The 20604-nt window shown below is 35.5% G+C and overlaps 1 protein-coding gene across 5 annotated transcripts in view; it reads left to right on the top strand.

Annotated features, from left to right (window-relative positions):
• Positions 1 to 20604, top strand: part of LOC106057411 (uncharacterized) — an 82605-nt gene that overhangs the window by 33848 nt on the left and 28153 nt on the right. The window contains exons 1-2 of one of the 5 annotated variants that reach the window (XM_056007577.1): positions 2503 to 4010; positions 14068 to 14260. The exons of 1 other annotated variant lie outside the window; for it this stretch is intronic. In XM_056007577.1, the coding sequence (XP_055863552.1) occupies positions 14206 to 14260 (55 nt within the window). In that variant the 5' untranslated portion in view covers positions 2503 to 4010; positions 14068 to 14205. Of the gene's footprint in view, positions 1 to 2502; positions 4011 to 14067; positions 14261 to 20604 lie in introns of those variants that run through there. 3 more of the 5 variants (XM_056007578.1, XM_013214583.2, XM_056007580.1) reach the window with 3 other exon arrangements.

A 20604-nucleotide genomic window follows, 5' to 3' on the forward strand; every position in this document is an offset into this window, starting at 1 on the left:
GATTATAATGGGACTATAGAAGAAATATAAATCTAAGCGCTAATAAAATTATAAATAATAATAATAATAATAATAAGCTAGGAGATAAAGTAGTTATGGAATCTTGTTGTCATGTCAACTGAGGGGATAATAATCTACAGACAATACCTTAAAGGCCCTTAACATCCCTACAAAAGCGGTACTGCTGCAGACCTGCCATATCACCAGGAAAATGTCTCAGTGAACACTGTTGATGAAACTACAATGAATGTTGTTTCTCTCTAATGACCCTGGTAGTACCAGAGAATGAATATTAGTACTTTTTTCACATAATAATAATAATAATGATATAATAATGATAATAATTATATATAATAAACAACGCTACTACAACTTTGAGATTACACAATTCACAAACAGTGACATGGTTATCTAAGCAACTAACTGCACTTGTAGACAGGAACACACCAACGCGAAACATGAGAATAATAACGTAATACAGTTGCATATTAAAATAACGCTATACAACTCTAGAGTGGGATTTAATTGTTTGCCTTCGTCTTTTCCTCCACATCCGAACGTGAATGGTGTTCAAATACGTGAATGGTGTTCAAATACCCAGTTCAGAAGACAAAACGTCACAATGCAACTCTATGCTTAGTTTGATACTACCAGAATTTCATTTAAGCTTTTAAAAAAAAGTTATATTTAGATCAATTCTCTACATGCCTAATTAAAAAAAAAGTAATATTTAGATCTATTCTCTACATGCCTAATTTAAAAAAAAAGTTATATTTAGATCTATTCTCTACATGCCTAATTTAAAACAAAAGTAATATTTAGATCTATTCTCTACATGCCTAATTAAAAAAAAAGTAATATTTAGATCTATTCTCTACATGCCTAATTTAAAAAAAAAGTAATATTTAGATCTATTCTCTACATGCCTAATTTAAAAAAAAAGTTATATTTAGATCTATTCTCTACATGCCTAATTAAAAAAAAAGTAATATTTAGATCTATTCTCTACATGCCTAATTAAAAACAACAACACACGAGCTTGCTTAATTAAAACATTAGCTCGTGGAGGCGCGGCACCTGAGTGGTAAAGCGCTTGGCTTCCAAACCGAAGGTCCCGGGTCCGAATCCTGGTGAAAACTCGTGTTTTTTTTTCGGGATCCTTAGGGCGCCTCAGAGTCCACCCAGCTCTAATGGGTACCGGACATTGGGGTGGTTGGTCGTTGTGCTGGCTACATGAAACCCTCGCTAACCGTGGGCCACAGAAACAAACAGAAACAAATGACCTTTACATCATTTGCCTTATAGATCGCAAGATCTGAAAGGGGAACTTTACATAATTTTATTTCAGAAGGGTCGTGGTCGAATGTACTACACACTGTCCTCGCGATGGCCCCCAACTTGAAACCTGCTCACTGTCCTCCCTGCCGTCCTGCAAAAGGTCCTGCTAGGACGTAATCTTCATTACTGAACTAACGTCTGAAACCTGAAGTCAATGTGTAAGAATGTAGATCTAACAAGAAACCATTAGTTGTGTATGCTAACTGCATTAGTTTGAAAACCATTTCAGAACAATGGGGCTTGTCTGATCACAGGCGCCAGATGTTTATAAACGTACTGCTAAAATCTGGCAACGTTAGAGCAACATCTCGGCAGATGGCCGGATAAGCAGCCAGCTTTAAAAAAAAACAACTTTCTTTGGTAGCTGGCATTGTACATGATAAATATTCCATTACTTTTGATATCACAAGAATTTCTGCATCTCTTATTATTCTTACCGATTCAGGTTCAGCCGGTCAAAAAGGAACAAAGAATCTCTCTTGTGAATGTTCTGGAGGGAAAGAGGACTTAAAGAGAGGTGGTGGGTGGGGAAGAGTGAGGGAGAAGGAAAGAGGTAAAAGAGATGGGAGAGAGGGGGAGGGAGATGGAAAGACAGAGAGGGAGATAGAGCGAAGAGAAATGCAAAAATAAAGAAATAGAAACTACATAGATACCTAAAATTAAACATTTGTTACAGAAGTCCATTTAGTAAATATATCTTTGCTGTTTTGTACGACAGAAGTGGAGTTTTCCACTGAGCTCTAACGAAGTTAACATTTCTTTCAGTCTATGTTAAACTATGTAGCCATTTACTTTTTTTTTTATATTTTAGAAGTATTCACCGACGACATGTTTCTTCCATTCTTCCAGGCATTCGTGGATCGTCACTAAAGTCTCTGACTGACCACTTGTACAATACTTTCACCTACTTGACACATTTGTATGTCACTAGCTAACATGTCACATTCTCTTTGACTTACAACACGCTATTGTCTCAATATTAATGATAATACATAGATTTGTAATATATCTGTTAACTTAGTAACAACTTGTCTGCAACGTTAATCTCTTCTTGTGTGACATAATTATCATAATGCTATACTTTATGTTTCAATTCGGTAGCTGAATTGTAAAAAGTTCAATTGAATATTATAACATCAAAAAAACAAACAAACAAACAAAAACAAACAAACAAACAAAGCTTATATAAAAGAAAGAACCGCACAATCTCGTAATACCGCTTAATACTGCAATCATTATCTCCCTTTTTTCTATATAAATGAAAATTAATTATTTGCCACTAACTAATTAATAAAAGAAAGAACCGCACAATCTCTGTAATACCGCTTAATACTGCAATCATTATCTCCCTTTTTTCTATATAAATGAAAATTAATTATTTGCCACTAACTAATTAATTAATTGGATTATTTTCTTTATTGATTTATGTGTTGTCATCGATAGTGAATAATTGTGCAATGTTTCAACATGATTCGAGAATGGGAAGTGTATAACAAAACGTGGACAAGAATTGTCCTACACAGACAGGCTGAGTGAGTTGATATAAGCTTTGTACAAATATTACCGAGGAACATTTTTATTGTCCATACTAAACTAGACACATTAATTAAACTATGTACCCATTCTGCATAACTAAAAGGAGTTCTACAGCTCATTAAAATGATTCGGTGTTCTCTTTAATGACTGCAATCAAGTTATTCTTAGCTTTTAATCTGGAAGCCAAATACTAGTTTTAGAAAATTACATTGTTTTCTATATTGAAAATCTTAACAAGAAACTCTAGGAATGGAATGCTAATGACTTTACGGAAACACGAGATCCTTTCAAATGGGAAACAGTCTGCCAGAAGTGTGCAGTAGACAGTCAGAATTAAAAAAAAAGACACAAAAAGAGAATAAAAAATAAGAAATTAATATTATGAATAGCTCAGTAGTTTTTTTTTTTTTCATATGGTGTTATTTCTAAGACTTGGCATTCTTTTCATCAGTAGACATAATTAAAGTTATGACCTACTTGAAGGCTGAATGTCAACCACTGACCTTTTTGTGAGTAAGATAGCGTTTGTTGTTCTCCTAGAAGGTCCATCGGATGCCATGTTTCTACTTTTCTTCTCCCTCCATACCCACGTACTTGTCTGTCTCAGTGGTTTCCTCTGTACAATTTACCTGCCATTCTGATCTCCTGCCGAAAATAAACTTCCTCTCTCTCTCCAAACACCCCCTGCCCTCACCCTAACCCCTAGAGTTCCATCCCTTCTATTTCTGCAGCCCTGACGTCGTAGCGCGTGCTCTGTACTCAACGTTTCGACTCACATGTTTGTGGTATTTTATTTTTGAAGTTTGCTCACTCGAAGATATTTTTGTATTCATCGTTTCCTCTTGTGTTTATCAAAGCTGCTGTGCTTACATTGCGTCACATTATTTCTTCTGGAGCATATATCTCATAGTTCAACTCCATGTTTTGCTAAATAGGATTGTGAAGTATTAGTAGTGTAGTGTTTTAAACAAGTCATCCTCAGATTTAATATTTGCTATGATAACGTGTGTACCTTTTTGTTTGTTCTAGGTGCTATTAAAATGTAGATCTAGTGTAGTAGCGTTTCATCCATATTTTATGTTAGTACAAGTTTCAATTGTTCATCGAAGTTTATTTGGTAAACATGTGAAAGAAGTGTAAGCTATTTTACATCAGCTTTTGGAAATTACGTCCCTATTTTATAAGATAAGGAAAATTTAGGGTTTGAAAACTATACCAACATGCCTTGCCTAATTTGGCTTATTGTAAATTTACCGCTTAATCATAATTATGACATTCATTAGTGATTTCATATTTTATAGATTATTGATGGGCGTTTGCATTAGAAAAAAAAACGAATAACTTTGGTTTCGATTGGTATTTGTCATAATATAATGAGTTTAACAAATATAGAATTCACATTTATGGATATGAAATTATGCAATTTTTCAAAGGTCATAATCATTGGTGTTGAATTTATGTAAAGTTTATATATATTTCGCAAGATTTTATTTACATATATATTTTGAACACAAAGAAAAAGTTTTAAAGTAAAAGTTTATTTTTTTTTAAATTTACAATTATTTATTTGTTCTGTAATTTAAACAAATCAAGCGTTCTATAGTAAATACAAAATATAACAATATTTATTGGCATAAACTTTACGTAGTGGTAAATTCCCATGACGGTGGCTGAATGCCGAGAGATTCATTCATAAAACATATCGACACCACAGTGTTCTTGGCACTTGACCAGTGGGGCAGATACATTCTTTGTCTCACCTACTTTCTCAGAAACGTTGACACACACACACACACACACAATTCTTTAATACACTTACTGTTGAGATATGCAATCAGGCCTAGCCTTCTTTACTTACATTATTACTTCATTACATCGACCCATCTCGTTCAAAATGGAAAACATTTCTCGATTTCTGAGACTCGAATAAAACTTCGACTAGTCTTAGAGTTGTGCTCTGTCTTGTTTTAGCTAAACCATCTCTTAGAGTGTAAGAACGCTTATACATATTGACATAGGGACAAGGTCTCCTAGTGAATTGATTTATTAGTGAAATAAATTTATTTGTGAATAGGTTTCATAGTGAATTCATTTATTGAATTGATGTATAATTAGTCAATAGGTTTCTTGGGGTATAGGTTTATCGCAGAATTGATTATAAGTGATAAGTTTCTTAGTGAATTGATTTATTAGTTAATAGGTTTCTTAGGGTATAGGTTTATTGGTGCATTAATTATTAGTGATAGGTTTCTTTTTGTTACTTTTTAGACTAAGATTTGTATCTGCTTTTTCAATGCGAAAATGTTTAGTGATCAGAATAATTACCTTACTGGCCATTTCTTGAGTTAAATTGAAGAAGGAGGTACAAATGCTTTCTATATTTGGTATTTTCATGCTATAGACATTTAATAGAATCTGATTCGTTATTTTGACTTACACGGGATGGGCTCTATCGTAGAGGTCAAAACGAGTTTTGTGTTTCTTTTTGAACTGTTTGGAAAGCAAGTTTCTGGTGTGTGTTTATTTCGTACATTTGTTTATAAACATTGCGTGGACTATTTGAGTGAAACGCATGCAACACAGTAGGTACACACTATTAACTCACTATCTCTTATCACCGTAGCTGAAACCAGATCTATGGGAAACAAGGAGCGTTGCTATTAGTGGCGTCACTGGGTGGGGTTCACTCCTCCGATGCCCACTCCCCCACGTCTCATTCACCTTTGTTAGCTCTATTCCCTTCGACAAAGTGAGTTTTGTAAAAGTTCTCACACTGTGGGTAACTCACGCGGAGTTCTGCAGCGTCTGACAAAGTTGTACTGTTGTTCTGGCTGGCATCTGCTCTTTGATTGAATACGGGGGTGGGAAAGATTTGGGGGAATATAAAAAAAAAAAGAAAGGCACTGACCTATATAAGAAAGATTTAGACTCATGATGCACACGCACAGTATTTTGGCCTGCATGGTAGAAACAAGCATTACTTCTCCAATTAACGTGCGATATTTGTTTCGTTAGAGTTAACAGAATCATTTTGTAAAACTAATCCAACACAATTTCCCATCGTGACTCATAAAGAGATCGAAAACATTTTATTTGAAAAAAATTAATTCGTTTTGTTTGATTTGTAAGTAATAATAATAATAATTTAATTTATAGAGCGCTGTTAGCAAACATGATACAGGCTCAAGGCGCTGTGATAACATTACAAACATGATGTAGGCTCAAGGCGCTGTGATGACATTACAAACATGATGTAGGCTCAAGGCGCTGTGATAACATTACAAACATGATGTAGGCTCAAGGCGCTGTGATGACATTACAAACATGATGTAGGCTCAAGGCGCTGTGATAACATTACAAACATGATGTAGGCTCAATGCGCTGTGATGACATTACAAACATGATGTAGGCTCAATGCGCTGTGATAACATTACAAACATGATGTAGGCTCAATGCGCTGTGATGACATTACAAACATGATGTAGGCTCAATGCGCTGTGATAACATTACAAACATGATGTAGGCTCAAGGCGCTGTGATGACATTACAAACATAATCACAACAGCTAAAATGACTAGTTCCAGAGGTTCCTTTAGACAGGAAGGTTATTGCGTCCTAGTCCAGATCTAATGCAAAGGTTTGACGCGAGTGATGCTTTAACTCGGATCCAAAAGTCCGAAGCTTATACCACACGACCAGGCAACCATACTTGAGTAGTAAACTGTATATATGACTTTACTAGTAATTTCATTGATTCGGTTTGTGCTTTTAAATTCAAAAGACGAAAACAGCGAAGAAGGTTGTATATTTATTTAGAGTTTATCAACTAATGACAACCAGTTACATTCTCACAAGCGGCACTAAGGACTTCTAGCATGGCTGCCTGGTCGTGCGGTTAGCTCGCTGGACTGTTGTTCGGACTTATCGATGGTCCCGGGCTCAAACCTAGCCCGCTCCCACCCCGTCGTGCTGCGGGAAGTTTGGACTAGGAAGTAAATTATCTTCAACTCTGAAGGAACATCCGAAACATGTCATTTTACAAACAAACATATTCTGGTGTTAAAAAAACTTGTCACATTTTGTTGTTTAACTAAAATCATAGTTTCTATTTTTCTTTTTAAACAGTTCATGCTTGCTTTCTATAACTGATCATGATATTAAAATAAAAGTAAAGTTTCCCTTTCAGACCTTTTGATCTATAGGGCAGATGATGTAAAGATTATCTGCTTCTGTGGCCTACTGTTAACGAGGGTGTTATGTGGCCAGCACAACGACCAACCGCCTTTACTTTCCCCAACTAATGTCAGGTACCCATTAAAGCTGGGTGGACTCAGACGCGCTCAATGATTTCGAAATTAAAAATCCAAGTAATCACCAGGATTCGAACCGGGGATCCCGGTTCAGAAGCCAAGCACTTCACCGCTCAGCCACCGCACCTCCCATGATATTATAATACATAGATTAACGTAATAAAAAAAAATATAGGAAGTTGTTTAACATACACTCTGAATATTACATAATGACTACATATACATATATTGAATGCAGTTGACAACAAAATATACACTACGTTTATCGGAGAAGTCTACAACCTACCATATAGCGGATCTTCTGAGAATCTTTTACTGGTCCGCTTTATACTGCTGTTCTTAGATGACGGCCTCTGATTCGGCGGTGGAAATCTGAGTCAAGTGATTAGCACTTGATCTTGCCACTTCAAAAATCTGGTCCGATAGAGAAAACAAGAGAGGGGTTTTACTAAGGACCGAGAAAGGAGCAATTTGTATTCTGACCTTTGCTCTATAAGCACGCAATTGTGTTTCTGTAAATATGCCAGGAGAAAGGTGTTCTTGTATATGCACGCGAGGAAAGGCAAAGCCTCGGATAATTTGAAAATCGTAGGAGTGTTCTTGCTCAATGTCTAAAAACTTAAGAAAATAATGTAATTAAATAATTCCCTTGTATAATATCGTCATTATAATCAATTGATCTGTGGCTGTTAATGTTAATTTTTTTTAATTTATTTTTTTTTTTACTTTCAAGTTAAATTGAAACTATTAAATCACTTCCCGTAGTGTTTATGAGGCATTATTGTTATAAGAGTTTTATATATTCATGCAGCTGTCTAATAAGAGAAATGGGAGAGATGGTGTAGTTAACAGAGAGAGCGAGGGTAGTAGGTAGGTAAAGGAGGAGAGAGGGGTAGATAAAGGAGAGAGGAATAGCGCGTATGTCTATTTTGTATTTAGCAGTGTCGTGCTTGGCGTCCATCACACAAGATCAAACTGTGACACGTCGTTAATCTTCATTTGTGTGTGTGTGTGTGTTTATCTTAACACTTTCGTTTTTACCTGGTTCAAAGCCATCGTGATAATATTGGTGTGCACATCATTGTAGGCCAGTAGTCCTCGAACTGTGAACTGTTAAGTGTCCATGAAACAAACAAAGGACCATTTACCCAAACACCCAGAGACAACTTCTTGATCTAAGTGGTTCCCAGCCCAAGAAAACTATACACTGGGTGTAGATAAATAAGTTTGTCAAGCATAAGTACCACGACACAATCTGCCGTTGTTTTTTAGATCCTTTGATAGACCTATATGCTGTCGAACTAGAGGCGGGACTTTGAAGGTTGACAAAATTAGATTGTACGCTCGTTATGTGACCTTTTGAAGTATTTTTACAGGTGTTTCGTCGGTTGTTTTTTTTCGGGACAGGAACTCATTTCAAGGTCATGAGAGCTGTGTTGTAATTTCAGTCTTTAAACTCGGGCACCGCCTCTGTATTATAACAATAAAAATGTATAGGAGAACCAGAAATATTAAATAAGTTCAACATATGGAAGAGTTGTCATCTAGATCATTATATATTATAATGACTCATAAACACTTCTGGGAGTGATTAAATAGTTTCAATTTAATTTGAAGTAAAAAAATATATTAACAGTGAACCACAAACTTTAACAGCTCCAGATCATTATAATAACAATAACAATGTCTTCGATTTTGAAGATTAAGGATGACTTCAGTATTTTACATGACTAAGCAATCCAGTTGCGACATGCATTATTTTTCCCACATCTGTTGAAGACTAAGCAGTTGTCCACCGATCAAATGACTTTTTGCAATTTTATTAATTTAAACGATCAAAACAAGACTATGGCTTAAATATTCCTGGTTAATTGGTGACTTCGATTGAAGCCGCCTCTGAGTTTGTGTGATAACACAAACTCTCTTTGTAATCTTGTTTAATTTTCTTTACGTCTTCTGCGCTTGTTTTCTACAAAGGGCTCTACTTAGGCTTCAAATGTGTGTCCCCCGAGCTTCGTGAGAGCTCGTCAACTATTTCAGAGGTCATCTGCTACCAGCTACTGTCCTCTATGCAATCGAGGGCAAAATGGCGCACAAGTTCGCCTTTTTAATCGAATACACTTACTTATTAATTACTAATTCGTTATACTCTAGTGCCATTGGAGCATGGAGTGGATTGCTTGAAATAGCCAGGGAAACCAAATGACTTAACAGAGCTTAAGTCTAATTAACATGCACGACTAGATTATCTAGATTACGTAATTATCTCCTCTTTTGATGGAGCGTGGGTTATTTATAACATAAGAAGATAAGATAATGTATCTCATAAAGAATATATGATAATGTATCTCAAAACCAATAAGTATTTTGTCCATGTATTTGACTTTTGTTTGATTTACTTATGTTCCTTCTGCAAGCTATTTAGTTTCATCTCTGGTAGTTGCCATTAATTGTATGTGTGTATGTGTTTTTCCACTCTATTAAAAGAAGTATCCTCGAAAAGTACTCGTGGAAAAAAAAGAAACTTGCAGATATCTTGTCTAGTAGCTGTCTGATATGTTAAGGCACGATTTGCTAACATTTATTAATTATGCTGTTTATCGTTGTAAAAATGAATATAATCTTCTTCTCGTAGTCCTATGAAACACAGTTGTAATAATTCATAGGTGTTACTAATACATAAAACACTTAACTATAAGTTAAATATATAAAAAAAGAGTGAGTTGATAAAAGTTGTTAAAAAAAATTTGTATGCTAATAGCAAAGCTACATACAACAAAAATCATGCAAATAACAATGTATCTTATTATATATCAGGAGTTTTATTTTATTTAGGTTACAGAAATCGAATGTTAATCTCCCTTCACTCAATGTAAGCGTTGTTCTCTTATGTCTGTTACTACCATCAAACCTTTCACCGACCAGGGAGTCATTGCTTTAAAATAGTTCTTTGTATTTGTGCCTGGGTCTTTGTGACATTGTTAGGTATGATCAATCCTTTTCAATCGTATAATAATATATATGGCCCAACGGTTGATCTTCGTTACATTTTTACAGTTCTTCCGTTCAGTTATTATAGACTTACAACACTTCAGATTAAAAACAAAACATGAAAGAATTGTGTACCCTGTGCATGGTCTGTTGCAACTGTTTGGATAGAATGTTTTTAATTGTACGCATACATTTAGTAAATCGTTTTTTTTAAAATTATTTATTTTAGCCTTTTAAACATTTTTGGAACTTAAACTTCTACCGAGGTGCTGTGGCGGTTAAGCGCTTGGCTTCTGAACCGGAGGTTCCGGGTTCGAAACCTGGTGAAGACTGGGATCTTTGGGCGCCTCTGAGCCCACCCAGCTCTAATGGGTAAATGACATTAGGTTGGGAAAAGTAAATGCGGTCGTTTAGCTGGACACATGACACCCTCGTTAACCGTTGGCCACAGATGACCTTTACATCATCTTCCCTATTAGATCGCAAGGTCCGAAAGTGGAACTTTAGGCCTACTAACTACAAAGACATGTCATGTATTTTTTTAACAGATTCCTCAAGTATGACTGAGGTTGTTGTTTTTTTTTATTTTATTTTAGTTGTAATTGAAAAGTCTATAAAAGTTAATTTTAGCGATTAGTCTGTAATTTACAATGTAATTTTGTAATGGTCGAAAATGGAACTACATTAATTAAATTATATCGATAGGTTACGTTACACTCAGGAATATATTGAAAATATTTTTAGCCTTTTTGCTGTTTACATAGGCCTACATATATCGAGCATTATAGATAAGTCTGCGGTTCGAATTTCTCTAAAGGGCCTCACAGAATAAAGTAACAATGAAGAGAGGTTTAACTAACTCAAGTAGCTTTCAGAGACTTAGTTTCGACACTGTGAAACAATAGTTTAATCCGATACTTACAGGCGCAAAAACACACACACACACACATGTATATACATACTGAGTTTAATAAATAGCTGTCACCAGAAAAGTAGGTCAGTGACGTGTAGGATTTCATCTACCTGTTTACTTTTTCCGCTTGACATAACACATAAGTGTGACAAGTCGTTCTTACCGTACAAATATGTACTTTTTGTGGGTTTTTTTCTTTCGTACTAAATACTTAGAGCTTCATTGATATTTCTCTCTAGTACTAGTGTAAATAAACATTTCTGAATTTTTTATATATTTTTTTTTACTATTTAAAGGCTGAAAAAAAAACTACATAGAAATGGGAACAACATGATATGTTCTATAGGATATCCAAACTAATCGAAGTACAATTCCCTAGGGACTCATTTTGTATGAAACTTGAGTCTTGACTCAATGCTAATGGTATGCTGAGCGCTTAAAGTCCCCTTGCATATATAAACTATGATGTGAACATACAGAATATGAAAATTCATATAATGGAGATGTATAGAAACAGTGTCTAAAGTGATTCTGCATATTACCTTTTCTTTACAAAATTTACTCCTGTTTTGTAATTATGTATCAATCATTTATAAAATCATTTATAATGGTTGTATCTAATAAAGCTTGAAATACAACCAATTAACTCGTTTCTGAGGATGACCCCAAATAGATCTAGGCTACAGCTCACTGAGACTTAGATACATTCAAATTTTCATCTTCACTTACCAAATGTGTACAAAGCGTATATCAACTCACTCTGTCTGTCTAATTGATTGTCTGGTAAAAAAGTTTGAATATGTTATTTCTCCAGTTTCCCATTCTCGGATCAAGTTTAAAACTTTTCACAATTATTAATTGAACCTGACAAGACATGATTTGACATGAATCAATTAAAAAAATCAAAAACAAGTAGTTCACTAATCGTTGGTGATGAATTATTTTGTTTTGTTTCTAAATAGGGCAGATAAATGCTACTTAATGAGAGATGTTGATATATATATATATATATATGGATTTAGTCCCCTTGTTACGTTTTGACACGTTTTTTCTCCTTCTTCCCATAACAATACACGAATCAATCTAAAAATTAACCAGTTAGTTAATCATTTAGCACTAATCAATTATTTTTGTTTCATATAACAGAAAGGGAGCCAAACCCAGTAATTTTTAGATAAATGGCAGTAATTAGCGATTTTTCTCCTTAGATCAGCGCTCGTTTTAAAAAGTAGTCTTTTTTTTTTTTCTATTGCTTGTTAGAGATGGCATCCTTGCTACTAAGTCCTCCACAGACGTGGGCAGACATGCTCCTGTACGAAACAGCAACGTGCTCAGTTATAGAGTTATGGTGCCCCTTTTGTTGTTAACTAGCATCGTTAAGTAGAAAGAGACATGTCCAGTCTCATGTGTTCAGTAGAAAGAGACATGTCCAGTCTCATGTGTTCAGTAGAAAGAGACATGTCCAGTCTCATGTGTTCAGTAGAAAGAGACATGTCCAGTCTCATGTGTTCAGTAGAAAGAGACATGTCCAGTCTCATGTGTTGTTATCTCACCCTCCTATTGATTTGTTGCTGGATCAGATAACTTCCTAAGTAGGTCACAATGTACTTCTGTAGCGATTCATCTCACTGACTATTGTATAAGTTTGTTTTTCATCCTGTTATTTGATAGTCTTTTGTTTTTTTTTGGACATGGGTGTCTCTGTATTAAACAAAACCTGCAACCAAATCTTTTCGACCGTTAGGGCACAATCACACTTGATATGTCGACCGACTGTATTCATTCCTGTCTTTTGTCAGGATTAGAGTCTCTTCCAATGACAGGCCCGCCTATTCATGTTGTCTTTACATCACTTACTGTGTTTGCCTCTCCTTCTTTTACCTGGTACTGTTCCCTGCAGAAAAGTCTTAGGGTCTCACTATGTGGCCGTACAGTCTCAACTTGCGTTTTTTAACAGTGGTCAGAAGCTTATTAGGAGCCAAATCTTGTTCCTGTTTCAGATTTGTAATATAATCTTTGTATGTGATGCCTAAAATCCTTCCTCGGGAAATACAACTCATTAAGACAGAAAGTTGGGTGTTGGTGCTAGATTTAACAACAATCCTTTTGAGTTTTCAAGATTTTGCAAGCAATATGTTCCAACTGTTTGAGTTTAAACATGAAAACAAAATGTCTAGAAATAAATTTACATTTTTTAAAAAAGGGATAGAAGCCCCAAACAGAAGTTTCAAATAACAACTCTCTCTTGCATTGACGAAAACAAAGCTACACAAAGAATGCCAACTTTAACAGTAATTTCATTTGGTCGCCGTCCTAACATGTTTGGCGTAATTATGTGCTCAAATTGAACATTAACTAAAGACCTTAAACGTTTATATTGCTAAATTCATTTATTTGGACCAATAAAATTACCTTATCTTACTGTATCTTATCCTGATAATGACATGTTTTGTTTGACCTTAGTCTGTCGAATCGTTGGGGCACCAGACATGATCTGTTGACCCGACTTTTTTTTCTTTTCTCATTCCTGTCTTTTGACTTGTTAGACCCGTCCATTCTTTTAAATTGGCTTCCTATCGCTTTCTCATTCTCTTCTCATTTCCTGTTACTGTTCCCTGTAGGAATGTCTTTGCGAAATCTATGGACCTTGTGATAAGGCCATAAAGTTTTAGTTTGCGTTTTTTGGCAGTAGTTAGCATCGTGGGGCCCCATTAATTTTAATAACATTTAAGTTGATGTCCTACTAATAAATTAGGATTTCGACTGATTGCCCGCTTAAATGGCAAACTGTTCTAAAAAATTAAAAAAAGCTCTTAAATAGTCTGTGCAGACAAGGATAAAGGAATACATATTCATTTGACCATTTGTGTGTGTTTTTCTTAGTATTCTTTTAGTTTCTTTTTTGTTTTAAATAATCTTGAGGTCCTAGTGATAAGATGTACAATTATTAAAGTGGTGTAAATGTTCTCTATAATATAGTTTACAACTCATCCTGTAACGAATGGGATGATTTAGTTAGTCTACGAATGTGCCTAATCCTTATAGTCACAACTTTGAACAATGTGATAACTTTTAACACGAGGGAGTTCATACCTGGACTGTAATCTTGATATTCTAATGGAGACTCTAGCCCAGTGTCAGGATGACACCAAGAATTGGAAGCTCTGGCATGGTATGTACACAGCATGTGTATATGTGTGTGTGTATGTTTGTTTCCGTGTGTTTCTGTTTGTTTATGTGTGTACAACTATGAAGTTGTGTATGATGATTTGGATATTACTCCTACGAAACGAAACAACATACTTAAAAATATGAAACCTGAACTGCCTCAGGTTTGTAAGCTGGATGGTATTTAGATCCTCCCGCGACAAGCTGTCTCCATAGATATATACAAATCTCCAGCACTAGGCCTATTATCTTTTTGGCAAGTTGAAAGGAAACTTTTCAATGGTTACATATTTCTTTGCAATTTCGACACGTAAGCTTTTAATTTTGATGTAAAATTAAGATTAAAAACAAAACTGGTAGAGACATTTTTAATTTCGAGCGGATCCGTATGGGGTTAAGCCGCTATTAGTTTTGTTTAGTCTGTCTGTTCGTCTGCCCCGCTTAGATTTAAAAGCAAGGAAAAATTTTTTTTTTAAAATCCAATTTCACCAAATTTTGTAGCTTGCAGGTGCAACGGATACTTTTTATTTTCTGAAAGCAAACTCCTTTTCTGCCAAAAAGAGAGTGGCAAAAGATAACATACTCCAGATGTTGCCATCAACTCTTTTATCTCTTTGTCTACGTGTAGAATGACATCAAATGTAGTCAGGCGACAAGCAGGACTTTGTGCGATGGGTGTGAATGATCGCAAGCACTCTAGCTTTAAATGTACATTTCATAAGGAGAGAGTTTTGAGTTTTCTCAGCGTCTGATATTCGAGCTGAAAAACATCGAAACTTACATTTTTACCTGCATTATTTACCAACACAACGCACCAATAGGGGGCGCTTATGAAATTGTTTAAAAATATATCTTTATAATCTTTTTCTTTAGTTAATGAAGAATATGGAAACAGGTATTCATTTTGTGTTTGCCTTTTTTATATTTTATAAGTAAAGTTCCACTTTCAGACCTAACGTAGATATTATCATATACCGTAGAGGTCATTTCTTTCTGTGGCTAACAGTATACGAGGGTGTCATGTGGATATCACTATGCCAACCGCTTTTACTTTCCACAACAAATATCAGGTACCTATTTGACCTTGGTAGGCTCAGCCACCACCACCCCCCAAATCCCCCCCCCCCGAAAAAAATCCTGCATTTTTCAAATCCTACTCTACATCGGGATTAGAACACAAGACCCCTCGGTTTGGAAACCAAGCGTTTTACCACTCAGCCATCATACCCCCAATTCATTTTATTATATGTATTATTATATATGACACTAGGTGGACACGGATCTCGAAAACGGGTCTAATGATTTTCCTAGAAATTTGACAGTTGATACTAGTTTATTGTCATGTATAACCCTACCAATGATTAAGCCAACAATTTTCTTTTATAACATATGTCTCCATCTTTGGATTTTATAAACCTAACGAGAATAATGAACTGACCGAAGAAATGTTATCGTAACATTAAAATAAACACAACTAAATGTATCGAAAACTTCAATATTCAGATTTCGTCAAGCGAGGAAAAATCGTATTTGTTTACACTTCTAAGGAATTTCATTTTTATCTTGTTACTTCCTGACATTATATCAGGATTAAATAGAATGTACAAACGCAGAAATCTAAGTACAGAAACTGGTGTTGTTTTACGTCTGTTAATTCGTGTTACCCGAAGCTACGCACTGTTGCCCGACATTCCATCCAATGAGACAATGGGATTATCTACTTGGCCTGTTGATTAAGTTCAGGGTGATCAGTTTACTAGATTGTTGTTGATGGCTTGTTATCTGTCGTCATTCTCTAGGATTTATTCTTTATGTGTTTAATATGGCTAGTTTAGGTTGTGGTTATAACCTGATAGTACACCCGACCACAGATGGACACAACCGATATGTCTCGAATCTGAAAGGACTGCATGATCATGTGATATGCTCTTCAGACTGTCTTCCTAAAGATCTTAATTTCGAATCTACTGTCATCCCTTTGGTCATGCGGGAAATAAAGGCAAGGGCGAAGTAATGGTCATTTCTGAGGAATTGCCCGAAACTAATCATTCAAACAAATTTAAATGTAGATTAATTAACCTCTACATACCAGTTTATCTCATGTATTTCTTTTCTCTGTCCTTGTGTGACCTTCTCCCAGAATGCAGCGCGTTCACCCTTTTACCTCGACATCTTTTTCTTTTTCTCCTTTTCTTGTTCCTTCTCTCAGTTACTGTAACACATGGGAATGCCTGAGCAAGTCTTAACGAATGTGTATTACATTGGTTCATAAAAGTTTAGGTAGATCATTCAAATTAGTAGTGAAAAAATTAATGACATTATTTTTAATATCGTGACATCCAGATAGACAAACAAATTAACTTAATACTTATCCCCCCCCCCTCTCTCTCTTTTTCTTTGAACATTTCATTCCTTAAAAGAGCATAATACAACTCAGCCTTTTTTTTTTACACAAACACAGTCTTTCTGTCATTTCCATAACGCGATCATTTTCCCAACAACCAAATCGCTTTTTACCTTGAAAAGAAACATGTTAGTTTATAATTTATTTTTCATCTGTAAAACCACTTGTCATGATATCATGCTATAAACGAAGCCGTCTTTCATTTTGTAAATCTATGTTTAATTAATATACTTGTATATAACACATTAATATATATATATATATATATATATATATATATATATATATCAACCAGAGATTTGTGTAAGCAAGATATAAATCTGTCTAAATCTGTTTCTATTTTTGTGGTTAAGCTAAGCTTGCAGACCAGCTAGAGATAAATGTAATTAGACCTTACACTTCGCTCAGCTTTATTTGTGCATGCAATATACAATCTTTAATTTTAGCCTTACGTTTTATGGGTTGGTGACTTGAAAAGATATTTCGTATTAAAGGAATGTGATCAATACTTCAAGTCAGCTGTAGAGTTTAGCAGTGCTAATATCTTGATTTCTAGATCTTAAAACGTGTACATGGCTTCGTTGATATTCACCTTTAATCCAGTTTCAAGCCTGTTTGTTATATAAGAAAATAAAACCAACACTTTCAGTTCACTAACACTCAACCACACTATTTTTACAAAGCTTATATCAACTCACTCTGCCTGTCTGGTACAAAGCTTATATCAACTCACTCTGCCTGTCTGGTACAAAGCTTATATCAACTCACTCTGCCTGTCTGGTACAAAGCTTATATCAACTCACTCTGTCTGTCTGGTACAAAGCTTATATCAACTCACTCTGCCTGTCTGGTACAAAGCTTATTTCAACTCACTCTGCCTGTCTGGTACAAAGCTTATATCAACTCACTCTGCCTGTCTGGTACAAAGCTTATATCAACTCACTCTGTCTGTCTGGTACAAAGCTTATATCAACTCACTCTGCCTGTCTGGTACAAAGCTTATATCAACTCACTCTGTCTGTCTGGTACAAAGCTTATATCAACTCACTCTGCCTGTCTGGTACAAAGCTTATATCAACTCACTCTGCCTGTCTGGTACAAAGCTTATATCAACTCACTCTGTCTGTCTGGTACAAAGCATATATCAACTCACTCTGCCTGTCTGGTACAAAGCTTATATCAACTCACTCTGTCTGTCTGGTACAAAGCATATATCAACTCACTCTGCCTGTCTGGTACAAAGCTTATATCAACTCACTCTGACTGTCTGGTACAAAGCTTATATCAACTCACTCTGTCTGTCTGGTACAAAGCTTATATCAACTCACTCTGCCTGTCTGGTACAAAGCTTATATCAACTCACTCTGCCTGTCTGGTACAAAGCTTATATCAACTCACTCTGTCTGTCTGGTACAAAGCTTATATCAACTCACTCTGACTGTCTGGTACAAAGCATATATCAACTCACTCTGCCTGTCTGGTACAAAGCATATATCAACTCACTCTGTCTGTCTGGTACAAAGCTTATATCAACTCACTCTGTCTGTCTGGTACAAAGCTTATATCAACTCACTCTGCCTGTCTGGTACAAAGCTTATATCAACTCACTCTGCCTGTCTGGTACAAAGCTTATATCAACTCACTCTGTCTGTCTGGTACAAAGCTTATATCAACTCACTCTGACTGTCTGGTACAAAGCATATATCAACTCACTCTGCCTGTCTGGTACAAAGCATATATCAACTCACTCTGACTGTCTGGTACAAAGCATATATCAACTCACTCTGTCTGTCTGGTACAAAGCTTATATCAACTCACTCTGCCTGTCTGGTACAAAGCTTATATCAACTCACTCTGTCTGTCTGGTACAAAGCTTATATCAACTCACTCTGTCTGTCTGGTACAAAGCTTATATCAACTCACTCTGTCTGTCTGGTACAAAGCATATATCAACTCACTCTGCCTGTCTGGTACAAAGCATATATCAACTCACTCTGTCTGTCTGGTACAAAGCTTATATCAACTCACTCTGACTGTCTGGTACAAAGCTTATATCAACTCACTCTGTCTGTCTGGTACAAAGCTTATATCAACTCACTCTGTCTGTCTGGTACAAAGCATATATCAACTCACTCTGTCTGTCTGGTACAAAGCTTATATCAACTCACTCTGACTGTCTGGTACAAAGCTTATATCAACTCACTCTGTCTGTCTGGTACAAAGCTTATATCAACTCACTCTGACTGTCTGGTACAAAGCTTATATCAACTCACTCTGACTGTCTGGTACAAAGCTTATATCAACTCACTCTGTCTGTCTGGTACAAAGCTTATATCAACTCACTCTGACTGTCTGGTACAAAGCTTATATCAACTCACTCTGACTGTCTGGTACAAAGCTTATATCAACTCACTCTGTCTGTCTGGTACAAAGCTTATATCAACTCACTCTGACTGTCTGGTACAAAGCTTATATCAACTCACTCTGACTGTCTGGTACAAAGCTTATATCAACTCACTCTGTCTGTCTGGTACAAAGCTTATATCAACTCACTCTGACTGTCTGGTACAAAGCTTATATCAACTCACTCTGACTGTCTGGTACAAAGCTTATATCAACTCACTCTGTCTGTCTGGTACAAAGCTTATATCAACTCACTCTGCCTGTCTGGTACAAAGCATATATCAACTCACTCTGCCTGTCTGGTACAAAGCATATATCAACTCACTCTGTCTGTCTGGTACAAAGCTTATATCAACTCACTCTGTCTGTCTGGTACAAAGCATATATCAACTTACTCTGTCTGTCTGGTACAAAGCATATATCAACTCACTCTGTCTGTCTGGTACAAAGCATATATCAACTCACTCTGTCTGTCTGGTACAAAGCATATATCAACTCACTCTGTCTGTCTGGTACAAAGCTTATATCAACTCACTCTGTCTGTCTGGTACTAATTTTGTACACGTTTTTTCTCCCACTTCCCATTCACCGGTCAAGTTGAAACTTTGCACAATTATTCATTGTCCCTAAAAGAAAACGAATCAAGCAAGAAAAAAAAGATTAACCAATTTTTTAATTAGTTGGTGGTAATTAATTAATTTTGTTTTATATAGAAAAGGGGAAATAAATCTTACAGAATTGAGTCAAATGGCTGTAAATGTCCAGCTCTTTCCATATATATTTCTTTGACATTTTTTTTTTCTATATTTCTTTTTGTATACAAAAGTATATTTAAAGAAACAGCTTTGTAGTTTGACATGATTAACGATAAGGATTATATTTTGTGAAACAACTGAGATATCCAGCTTCAGTCCTAGGTGGTTCAACAACTATACTCTCCCCTGGTATTCATTTACCTTATTTCCAGACTAATTTACGCTCTGTAAAAAAAACTGAAAAAAAAAAAGTATTAGTCTAATGGCTTTTAAAAAATATGTTTTATCCGACTGCATTTTCAGTCAGAATCCTCCATTACCTGGAAAGTAAAATATTTATTTTTTACAGCCGCTGTTTCAGTCTTCAATAGACTGGACCTATTTATAAATGCATGTATTTCAATCATTTTGTAAACTAATGTTTCATTTAACATTTAACGACATACGCAATTTTTTGTTTACACTAGACGTTTTTTAAAGGATGTACATTTAAAACAAGATAATAAATGGAGTTCGTGCTACATGCACAAACTCGTGGCAACACCTGTGGGCCTGTTGTACTCACTGCAATGCACACAAATTTGTAAGCATATCATGCATAAGATGCAAACGTGCTCGAGCTTCATGGAAATAAAATTATGTTCTACTTGTGAACAAGTGTCGAGTCATATTTGTTTATATGAAAAAGTTTTAAATTTCGTTCATTATGATAATACCAATTATAAGTTCTGTTGTGGTCAAACAGACTAAACATTTACACATCTGCACTTTGACCTTTTACATGAC

Source organism: Biomphalaria glabrata, chromosome 13 (assembly GCF_947242115.1).
Source record: "Biomphalaria glabrata chromosome 13, xgBioGlab47.1, whole genome shotgun sequence".
In the NCBI taxonomy this organism is placed as follows: domain Eukaryota; kingdom Metazoa; phylum Mollusca; class Gastropoda; family Planorbidae; genus Biomphalaria; species Biomphalaria glabrata.